Source organism: Nipponia nippon, unplaced genomic scaffold, assembly GCF_047370975.1.
Source record: "Nipponia nippon isolate SJK-2023a ecotype South Korea unplaced genomic scaffold, ASM4737097v1 scaffold_5, whole genome shotgun sequence".
Taxonomy (NCBI): domain Eukaryota; kingdom Metazoa; phylum Chordata; class Aves; order Pelecaniformes; family Threskiornithidae; genus Nipponia; species Nipponia nippon.
The window spans coordinates 10,262,069-10,273,986 of record NW_028262369.1 but is presented as its reverse complement, the minus strand read 5'-3'; the positions used below and the strand labels follow the sequence as shown (position 1 = coordinate 10,273,986).

At 39.7% G+C, this 11,918-nt stretch overlaps 1 protein-coding gene across 4 annotated transcripts in view; it reads right to left on the bottom strand.

The window, feature by feature from the left end:
- Nucleotides 1-1,849: 1,849 nt before the first annotated feature.
- The window catches only part of EEF2K (eukaryotic elongation factor 2 kinase), a 35,846-nt gene continuing 25,777 nt past the window's right edge, over nucleotides 1,850-11,918 (bottom strand). For all 4 annotated transcript variants that reach the window (XM_087733407.1, XM_087733406.1, XM_087733408.1 and 1 more), the window contains 7 exons: nucleotides 11,584-11,661; nucleotides 10,681-10,743; nucleotides 9,249-9,383; nucleotides 7,837-8,025; nucleotides 7,279-7,403; nucleotides 5,658-5,836; nucleotides 1,850-4,979 (listed from right to left, as the gene is read on the bottom strand). In XM_087733407.1, coding sequence (XP_087589533.1) covers nucleotides 4,870-4,979; nucleotides 5,658-5,836; nucleotides 7,279-7,403; nucleotides 7,837-8,025; nucleotides 9,249-9,383; nucleotides 10,681-10,743; nucleotides 11,584-11,661 — 879 coding nt within the window. In that variant the 3' untranslated portion in view covers nucleotides 1,850-4,869. The remainder of the gene's footprint in view (nucleotides 4,980-5,657; nucleotides 5,837-7,278; nucleotides 7,404-7,836; nucleotides 8,026-9,248; nucleotides 9,384-10,680; nucleotides 10,744-11,583; nucleotides 11,662-11,918) is intronic.

The following is an 11,918-nucleotide window of genomic DNA, read 5'->3' as shown; positions in this document are numbered from 1 at the left end:
GGAGGAGAGAAGGTAGGCAGGCCTGAATTGGCTTCACACAGCAAATCACCCGTAATCTGTTGAGGCAGGAAAGTTTAGAGAAGGAGTCCGATTTAGCAGTCTCCAAGCACTTGTCCACGCAGCAGTGGACGCAGGGTACCGTCCACAGCACAGCACCTTCGGTCTGTGCAGGGGGGAAGATGTGGTGCGTGAGAGGCTGCACGGAGTGTATCTTACAAGTGGTTTTCTCATGGCAAGGGCTGCTCAGCCCCACAGGTCCTTTTACCCAGGCAGCGAGAGGTACCAACAGCCTCCCACAGACATGCTGTTTTGCCCTGCTGTGGGTGAGCTCAGCCTCTGTCCCCAAAACGTTTGTGTGCCTGGCCACAGAGACGCTTCTGAACACTGACGGAAGCCCGCGTACCCAAGATTATTCACGTAAGCCACGTGTGACACTTACAGGGGTAAGAGCACAGGTCACCCCTCAGGGCTGGCAGTTGGGTCACCAGATTACCTCACAGTGGTAAAATGAGAAAAGATGATGGTTATGGGACTTTTTCCAAATTAAAAAAAATGAACTTACAGGAGAACTCAAGATATAACACAAGCTACCAGCCTCATTATATTGCATTCCTGGCACAGGAGTTAGCCAGAGAAGAGCAAGGACCCAACCCTTGTATCAGTTCTGTCCAGACTAAGGACCAGGCCTGATGGTTACAAGCCCATGAGCTGTCCCCATGGAGTGTTCAGGTCCCCAGCAGCAGGAGGCACATGACAGATGCCCCTGAACTTAAACCTGAAAACACCCGGACACCACCAGAAGCACTGGCCCTGAATCCAACCTGAGGTTCAAGCGGAATCCTCCCTTTTAAAATTCAGATGAGAAGTCCTGATTTGGCCCACCTAAACTACACCTGTGTCCATCAGCAGTCATTCTACTCTCAGAAGTTAAATGATAACCTGTGGAGAAAAGAGTGAGATTCAAATCAGTCCCACAGACCAGTAACTAAGAAACAGGCAATATTCTTATTTACGCTTTGGAAGTGTTGGCTGTCTCCATGCTTTCTGATGGATGCTGTCCCCACCTCCTTTGTTACACTTGCCAAACACTCCAGCTCTTGGTGACAGCAGCTATAGCTAAAGACAAGACTTGCGGTGCCAAATTTCACCATTTTTCATCTTAGTGACACTACGGTGGAGTGAAGAGGCCCTGCTGGGGCTATTTTTTTTAGGAGATTCTGCTATTTCAAAGTGCCTTACCTAGAGAACAATTTCACATTGTTTAAACTATACAGGTATAATAAATTATACCTGTCTAACTAAAGCAATAACAAAGCAACAGTAAGAGCTCCGTTTTTAACAGTATAAAAGGGCTAGTATCAGACACTTTCATCTTGAACAGAATGGGGAATAAATCATACTGAAGATGACAGTGCATCATTAGATACTGTAGCCATTACAAAAAAACCTCTCCCACGTCAAATCATAGAGGCCAAGTATTTTCATTTTCTCAGGATTAAGCAAACACCGAAGGCGTGAGGATGCCTCTGTAGCAGTCCTGCAAATGAGCACTTCAGTCCTTACATCTTATCTCATCTTAGTTACAGACATTGCATGTGTAATTGAATGCAAATAAAACAGCACATCAGCCATTTAGTTTTCTTGAGGAAAACAAATTTTGTACACATCTAGTCATTATCTCCCAGTTAGTTACTTCTGACTGTTGAAAGTGAATGAAATCAGGGGTGGAAAAATAAAAAAAAAACCACACAGGATTTCTGGAAGCTTGCAATAGTAGGATTGAACTTTGGCAAATTATAAAGAAAAACCCAAAAGCAAACACCCATATGCAATGACTAAAACTGCTGAGAAAAGTGACAAAAAGAACAACTTTATTGACCAGCCAGAATGAAACCAAAGTGAATGAGAGGAGTAAGTGATGCAGGCAATCAGTATTTACATGTCTGACATACAAACAAAGGCTTCCATCTCACCGTCCTTACCCAAGCAATATTCCCACTGAGATCTGGAAACGCTGAAACTGGGTAAGCTCTGGCAGGCTGAGCCTCAGAGATATTTTCACATTTTTTAAAAATACAGATTTTTATTTATTCATTGTGAATAGATTAAAAATACAGCATATAGCAATATCATTCCAAAAGTCTGTCAAATATATAGTTTTTCTCTTCAAAAGAATGTCATAGAATAAGTTGTGCATATTTCTGTAAACAAATTCCATTTGCAAATTATTGACAGTCCTGTTCATTGTATAGCTAAATAATAGGATACCAACTCAGGAGAAAAGGTAGTCTACATCACTAAAAAAAGTAGTATTTGCAAACAAAGAATTAATCGTAATAATTTTTTCACTGAGCTGTGTGCACATTTACATACCAGATCTACAGAAAACTGTCAGCAACTTTAGCAACTACTGAATTTAGCACATTAAACTACACCAAAAAGTGTCAATAATTACACCCTACATCCTTTACATACACATTTTGGATGAGCACATTCAATCCCCTCTCCTCCCTACATGGTTGGTGGTGGTGTTACACATGCTTCCTTCTCAAAGAAAATCTCAGACTTGGCATCAACACTTTATGAGGAAAACAAATCCTTTTGACTGAATTTGTTACAGCGCCTACGCTGTATCAGTTCTGCACAAAACACCGACTATTCAATTCAGCTGTTTTCAGAGGTGAATGGCACATTTACCTCTCATTGAGAGCTGATATTTTAATGCTATGAACTGAAAGAGCAAAAAGGCCACATCCAAAAGAGGCTCTAGGCACCTAAAGCAGAACTTTGGATGGGCACTTAACACATCCATCTGGCTTGCAATCCTACAAACTCCGGTTCTATTTCAGCATATTGGGTCCAAAAAATATTAGGTCCAAAAATGTGGTTATTTTAGCACCTAGCTTAATACCTACCTAAGCCCAACTGAGATCTACAAATGAGACATTCCTCCATTAACAGGTGAAGAGCTTCACCTTCGCTCTCAAAACAAAAGAAGAAACGAAATAAAAAGGCCATGAGCACTACTTCCCCTCCCCCCCCGCATTATACAGCAAGAAGACGTGGCCATGTGTTGCAAGGCTACTCATGGCTACAATTGCCTGGCAGTTACAGCACCCACCCAGAAGTATGATATCCAAGGATAACTTTTCCTTCCCTCCTAGAAAGTATTCAAATCTTCCCATCTGACTTCCTTAACCACCAGGATATCACCTCTTTCAGACAGTGCCAGTTGTTACTAACATCATGCTTGGATACTGTTTAAACAGTAATTCAAGATCTACTTGCCAGAAAGGGAGCAAATGGGGAGCACAACTTTGGAGCCCAGTGATCGGTACTCACACAGGAAAGGAAGAACTGATTTCTGTTCTTTGAACGGTTTCTACGTTTTACGAGAAATTAATATTACTTGGCTATGCATGCAAGAAGTCCTAATGAAATCAACTGCATCATCTAGCAGCCTGCTTAGTTTTAAGCATTCTTTTAAAAGCCTGGCTAAAGTGAGGCTGGTGAACATTATAGGTCATTCAGTGCTTCACAGGGGCTGCCCCTTATTCATACCAGTTTACACCCTCAGGAGACTGTAAGGCCAAGAAAAAGCTTCCATCTCAGCCTCCCGCAAAATGACTGTTAACCATGACCAAGAAATAGGAATGGCTTCTGTACTATCCATATAGATGGCACAGCAGCTCTGGAATAAAGTAATGGATTTGGAAGAAACTTATCTCTATGCAATGATAATTCAACCACCACCATATATGCGTCCTCCCATTACTGCTTAGGATTATGCAACCAGGACACAGAAATACAAGTGTTTGGGGATAATATGGTTTTCTCTTTTTAACCAGCAATTTTCTCTAACTGGTGTTTGAAACCATTTGCAGATAAAACACTATTTTAAAAGCTATTTAAACCAGATAAATTATTTTCTATACATAGAAATAGGTGAATCAACATCCCCTAACCTTTTCAAAGGAAATGGTGGAAAGCATATTCTCATTTTAAGTGAGATGATCGAGCTTCACTGAAAATTGAGATGTCACCGTAAAAAAACCTTCAAATTACCCATACATTATAGATCTTGCTACTGTATATCATTGGACAAATATCATATAAGATCAGTAGAATTTTATACAACTAGGTTATTATATGGTGCAAAATGTGAAAATGAGAGAGGTAGCTTGATGCCTCACCTCATCGGGAACATCAGTGATTTTCTGATGGTAAAATATGCAGTGTTGGCAATGAATAAAACATGTTCCACCCTGAATATCCTCACTGCCAGTCTGAAGCATCTTCCCCACCCCTCCCCAAACTGCAAGGATTCTACCTGGAATTCATTTGAGAAAAATAACAGAAGTGCCCAACGACACCAGCGTAACAGAACAGGACTACTTATTAAAATGAGTAGCTGCATGCTTAAATTGAAAATTTACATTCACATGCAAATTTGGTGAGGTACAACGAAAATGATGAAGAAATGCTGAGAATTTAGAAAAATGTTTTTCTGTACGTGGGGAGGAGAAGAAAAATGTAAACACACTGATCATTTGCTGCATAAAAAAACAGGACAGGTGAAACCTACACAAACATTAGCTTCATTTTTGTCAAAAACCCCAGGCCTCTCAGTTCTAACAGTTAAAAAAATACAAAAGGTCAAGTGTGTCTGTATTACAGCTTTAAAACACTAGCAGAAGTACACTATGGCACCCTACATATCACTTACATTTGGATTTCTCCCCTCAAAAAAATTAGAAAACCAAAATACAAAAAAAGAAACTGGTAACGCCACATTAAAATATATCTTTTAGCTGCAAATGCAGCAAGTCTATAAAAAAATGTATATACAAGAACTGCTTAATTGTGGTGTCATTCTTCCATCATTGCCCAAGCCTCTTCTGCTTTCTGGTAGTACTGATTTGCCAGTCTGCCTTTCATGGCTTCCATTGCTGCTTCTGCTGCTTCTGTGTACAGCTCACCTAGAGGAGGAAATAGTATCAGTTATGTTGACAGGATAACGAAAAAACATCTCTTTATCTTGAAGCAATTAAAAGACAAAAAGAGAAATTGAGGTCAAACTACAGGGCTGGATGTATGTGTGTGTTTTAATAGTGTCAGCAGAGTTTCATCAGCTGGGAATCTGGCTTCTGCTCTTCAAAGTGGAAGTTATAGGACTGGCTGCTGGTGGCTCTTCCATGTATTTGCAAGGATTGGAAATATGACCAGCCCGTAGGAGCCCCCAAGACGACTGTAAGACTTAGACACCTGACATGTAGATTACACAACAACTAAGACAATGTTGTGTAGGGCCTGGGAGTCATGGGTGTAACTCAAAATACAAGCAGCAACCTGCAATTCAGAGGCCTCACAGGGAATGAAGGTTGCTTGCTAGTGACTCAGTGTGTCACAGGATTGGACCTGGCACCACCCACTACCCCTGTCATCAGCAAGATCTCACTGTTTCCAACAAGGAAGATTTCACTGTTTTCAGCCTTATATCACCCAGCATCATTACAGCTTCATCCACAAATCTGAATGTACTGACCCTCTGTATGTTTTTTAACAGCTGAAGCATGTGTTTTTGGAGTAGATAGATATTCGGGGAAAACGGAAGGAAAAGCAGGATTACTGATTACAGAAACAAAACGAAGCCTCACCTGATCTCTGTGGATCCTTATTCAGGTGGAACCCTCCTGTCATTAACATCTCTGCTTCCCTGGCCAGGAGCAGATACCGGGGCTCATCCTGAGTGCCATCATATTCACCTCCCTCATCATAGTCGGTCATGTTCAGTGCAGCATTGTACCAGTACAGTGCCTCCTTCCAATCCTGTACTCTGAAGTTAAAAATAATTTTTGAAGATGGTTACCTTAGGAAACAAATGTGCTTTGCATTGGAGATTCAGAATTCAATTTTGCACTAGCTTCTCAGAGCCTTGATGCTCTCCAAGAAAGCAAGTGTTCTCATGGAAGCTCACTAACTCTGCACTGCAGCATCAGGTCACTGTATCAAATGAAGCTGGGGTCACTTCATGCAGTAATTACAGAGGAGAAGGTATCAGACTGAAGTGTCTTGCTGAACTCCAGAGTCTGAGCTTTCATTACTAGTTGTATGGTTTTGGGCTAGCATTCATATTTGTGAAGACAACTGATTTAGAAACAATCGGAAGTTGCGAAGAGTCTTGTTTCATAAATACTTTAAAACCAGCCATTTTCATACTGAGAATGCTCAGTGCACTTCAATTAGAAGCTTAGTGTTATTTTAAATTTCACCATTGCCAAGTGTTTCACTGTTGGGCAAAACAGAAAACTCATGTAAATAACAAAAGACATGCTACAATGCAAAAGCAGAAAAATCACTATCACCACTTGTTATATTTGGTACTTAAGGATAATGTTTGTCCACTTTTAAGAACTCATCTAAAATGCTAAAAAAAAAAATCAAACCAATATACTGTGTAGCCTTTTGGCAAATCACAATCTATTTCTTAGTCACAATGCTGATCCTATCCCTCCTATCAAGATAGGAGTGCTGGCCAAATTAAGAGAGACATACTGAGGTAAAAGCATTTTTAAACTTCTTAAAAACCTTAAAATCATCCTTAATTAAAAGTAACATCCTCAGCATTAAGACTATGTTCCTGTGAAATTTCCATTCCTACTTTTATTATGAGAAGCAGTGAAAGACTACAACTGTGACAAATACTTTGTTCATCTGACTGCATCTTGTTTATACTCACTTTACAACTTCACCTATTTCTCCTGTTCTACAGCTTCTTTCACAGCTTAATTAGAAACCCCCCTCCACCTTTTTAAAAAACTGTGCTTTCAAAAAATGACTAAGGAGGAGACATGGCAGTTGTAAATACTTTTCACTTATTTTTAGGGTACTACAACTCTTGTGTTCATTTTCTCCCACTGATCCCACGATTTTCAAGTATGCAATTCCCAGTGACGTCAAGGGGAGTTTTACCACCAACTTCAGAGCAACAAAACTTGGCTATCATAGGGCAACCTCGGTACGAGGGCTAAACTCAAACATACAGGTGGGTCCAACACACATGCAGGTCTCCAACAGCAGAAATGATCTCTGATTTTCTTTCTGTGTTGATATATCATGGCCTAAACCCTGCTTTTATTCACACCTGGGTAAGTTTGAAGTAACTCCAAAACGCTACTTCATAGTAGCTCTTTATGTGAATGAAAGACATGCAGCAAGTGCTTCTCCACTCCCGCCCTGCCATGAAGTACCACCAAGTTACTCAGTCATGCACAGTACCTGTCTGAACCAAGATTTACACCTGTATCATACGCTCTTGCTACCAGAATCATGGAAGGCCGGTCTCCAGCTTCTGCTGCTCTCAGCAAGTAATCAAATCCTTTATTTCTGTTCTCCTTTGTGTCCTAGTAAAACAAACAAAACCTTTAAAATGGGTGTTTCTAAGTAAAACCATCCCTTCCTTCCTCTAACACTAAATGCAGTTTCTCCAAGTCAGTAATGGCTGCAAGTGTTTAGTATGCCTGAGAAACAGGCCCAGCCACAAGAAACTAAGAAGCTGAATAGTAAAGATCACTTCCCAAAGGTATGCAGTAATTTGCTGGCAAAACCAGGAACAGGTAGTATTTTTTGCTGCTTTGTCCAAGTCCTTAATTACAAAGTTATCTATTTTCTCTTAAGAGGCTACAGAACACCTAAAGTTATCTATTTTCTCTTAAGAGGCTACAGAACACCTAACTATGGTTATTGTTTTGTCTCCATTTCCTGCTATTCTTATGTTATTTTTAGAATGGACCACAATTCTGCATTTTGGCATTTTTTTTTGGTCTTTCTGTTTACCTCCAGAGTGACCTCAGAAAGAATGTGATGTGGCAGCTGAGAGCACATGAGCCCTAACCCAACGATGGCTTCCAGCTCTCCACAGTCTGCAGCATGCTCCAGGTGAAACAGGGCTGACTCCTGATCCCATTCCTTGTCTTTCTCACAGAAACGCCCAGCTTCATGATAGCGAACCATGGCCAAATGAACCTAGAACACAATTGTACAGGAAAGAGACACAAGTATTAAGTATAGATCTGCTTCTTCAAAAGCCTTGTGCCCATACTTTACTCAGGCACAAACCTCTCTGAGGTGACTACTTAATTAAAGCTAATTGTGTACCTCTGACCGAGCAGAGGACTAGTCTGATAACACACAGACTTGGAGCCTGACTTATGCCTGAACAGATTGAACAGGCAAAAAGCGATGATTATACGCAGCGCAGCTACCTCTCCAGTTCTGTAAGCTTAGACACATACCTTTATAAACTTGACTACTAGAGATAAGAGACCTACTTCAGCAAGACAGTAGCTACCACATGTTCCCACATTAGTGTGCCCTAAGCAGTACCCCAGCAGGTTGCCACACCAGAGCACCTGGTCTTAGGGGCATGTCCCAGCATATCTGCTAGAGCCTTGGAGACCTTTAGTAGTCCTAGTTACAGGCACCCAGCCTGCAACTGCCTAACGCACCAGCCAGCAGCACAAACAGCAGTGACCATGGGTCACAGACTTCTATGTACAGCAAGGGCCCTCACAGGAAATGAATTAACCTGAGACACAGAAAATCAAGAAAGTTATCCAGGATAAAATCCTCATACCACTGAAGCCTTTCTTGTCAGTGGGGGCAGGATTTCATCCCAAACATGTCATGGGATTTTGAGGGTTTTTTTTTTCCTCCCCTCCCCAAGGGAAAGGCAGGTTTCTTAAACCAAAAGGTTTGAGAACATCTGAGGCTCTCAGGATGTTCAGGAAGATCTACATCATGTGTTTTGAGTATGGGCTTAAGCCCATATATAAACCCAAACTTAATTCACATTTGCATTGTCTGGGATAGTCTGGAGTAAAAAGAGTTGGTCCATGCTACCATTTTTCAAGAGCCCAGCCTTGCCTATTCCAAGGTATATGGGTCAGGCACACCATATCTATCCCACTCTATCTTCTCCGAGTGATGCCTCTGGAAAGGCAGACAAACCAACAACAAGGTCCTTCCCAAAGGAGCCCAGATGTTGTAAGTCCAAAAGCAGATGGAATTCATGGGTTCCCAAGCTTAGGTGTCCCTTACAAAATATGATTAGGTGACAGAAAGCTATAGACTTGTTATTTATTTTCACCTGGACAAATAACTCATGCAGGGCAACACCTCTACGTAAGTAATAAATACAAGATGTTTCTTTCCAGTTGGAAAGAACAGGATTACTAGACCCATCCTACCTTCCCAAGGACCGACTTCCCAATTTTCTTTTCAAGTTCTAGTGCATTGAGCCTCTGAATTTCTTGAGCAACACAGGACGGTCTATGGATGTGGACTCTGGAAGAGTTGTAGAGATTCCATTTCTCCACACTGATCTGAAAGAGGGAATATACTATTATTTCTATCCAAAATTAAAATTTCCATACTATTTATATGGATTATCATCCAGAAATCAAAGCCTCCATTAATATTATTACTTATTAGTAAACACTGTAATTTAAGACATGGCTTTCAAAATTCATGTTAGTAGCTGAATAAATGGTTATTATTCTTCATTAAAGAAACAAAGTAAAGCCCTCTATTTCTAATCCCAACATCAAATATCTTCCATAAATGACAGCAGCAAAGCAAAGCATTATCTGAGTTCTGAATCAGAAAAAAGGTACTTATAAAAACAAGGACCTGAATAGTCACACTGCAAGCACTGAGGTTATCCATGCATGAAAAAATTAAACCCATACTTTTCTGGTCAGAATTTCAGTTCAAAACATTTTAAATGCTGCTTGCATTCTGCAAGTCTAGAAAAATGCAAAATAACAATGCAGAAGATGTCAGGCAGATACATGCATTGGTGTTTCTCAGGATGTCCAACACAAATAAGAACAAACAACTTTTCAACATAATGGGTGGATGGGAAACAGCCAAATCAATCCTATCAAAGTGAAAGCCTTTGGAGGTACACAGGGGAAACACAACAGGGAAGGTTACTGGCACAGAACTTCAGTCTGTTAAAGCTGTTTCAATTTCCTGAAACAGCAATATATAATCATTACAAGGAAATTCTGAAAAGTGTATCTAATTAAATTATTCATTGTTGTCAAAGCTCTGTTTTTTCTTTCCCTGCAGAATAGTTATTTGTTTAAGTTTATAGCCACAGCAATTAATTATCACAGAAGCTATATTTAATAAAAACATACAAGAAGGTCTGGTCTTCCCTAGCTCCGTTAGGTACACAGTAGAGAGAGTTACTGCCACGTATTACAAACACTGTATGTTTTTTAAAAAAAAAAAAATCAACCAACCACATATGGGACACAATTCCAAAAATGAAGTGAAGAAAGGAAATATAATCTAGTTAGGCAGAAAAACAATCCATAGAATTAGAATTTTTTTTAAGTGAGAAACCCATGCATAATCACTAATTTATGTCAGGCATAAGTTACAGAGGTGACAGTTTGTTTATAACAGTACTTCTTCAACTGGAACATAAAGACAAAACAAAAAAGGAAACAATGTAGAGTGGTAAGTTAATATTAATAAACATATTCTGTAGCTGAAAAGGAAGGAAAAGTGACATCTGATTTAGCAACGTGAAGTTAGAGGGCAGATGAGTGGAATAGAGGACAAGCAGAGTGGCAAACTGATGTCTATGAACATTTCTGCTTTATTTACCCTTGCGGAGCTTCCCAAACTGTCTTCATCAGATTCATGTCTTCGGTTGTTGTTTGAATGGCCCTACATTAATGTAAAGATTTGCATCATTCAATTTGCAGCAACTGATGTGTGCTAGTTATCCTTCTAGACTATTCCTATCCAGCAAAATTAATAGTGACAATGACCAAAATAGCTTCCACTGGACCCATTTTTCTCAGTGGTATCGCAATATAAAAAGAAACATACTGAAATGGTAAAGAATATGGCACACCCAGGCTTTAATCCTGTAAACTGGATATCCCATGACAAATACCTTGCCTCTTCACAGGTGACAAAAGGTGTGGTATTTTTGGAAGCAATATTCTCTTTCCAATCTTCTAATTAAATATCTAGTTAAGATCTCCAGGTCAAAAAGCATTTATTTAAAAGTTTGTATTTTAAAGGAGTAACCAACTAACTCATAGGAATACTATTATGCATGTTATTGCATAATTCTATTATGCATGTTATTAACTGACAACAACATTGAGTTCTGTGATATCTCAAGCCATATAAAGCCATAGAAAGTAGAGAGGGTAAAAGAGTCTGAAAGTAGATCATATTCATGGATTCCATGCAACACAAAGCTGGCTACATTTCTCAAATGCAATACAGAATACTTAAAAAACCCCACAACAATATGCAATCAAATGTAAATGTTTGAAATTAAGCTCCTCATTACAAATAGTCTTTTTGCTGTAAAAGTGTCTTCAACATTCCCAAGATGAATAAGTAATTTTGCAACATATGGGAATTTCTTTCTAACTGCTTCCTCTGTTTACAAAGTCTAGATCGAGAGGAATAAAAAAATAAGATTCTTCTATGGAAACAGTTCAAGTATCAATAGGCCCAACTCTGCTAAACCCAGAGTCAGGTTCTTACCCTCTCTCTATGATCCAGATCTTCTAGCTCACTTCTCTTTTCACTAGGATATCCACTGTCTCCACCATTTTCAAAATCCTACAAAAGATAAGAACAAAACATCACAGCATTAGCACTATCCTTTGTAAGGATCTCAACTTGACATTTCCCACAGAGAAAACCTTCTGCTGGTTCAATCAGATAAGCTGGATGGATATACTGGATGAAAATATTGTATGTTGTGCTACCTCTGACAGACAGAACAGGACTTAATGTCCTAGAAGGTACCGTCCAAGCTTGCGTTCTCCCTTAGATACATTAAAAAAAAAATCATCAAGGACTTATACTTTATCAAA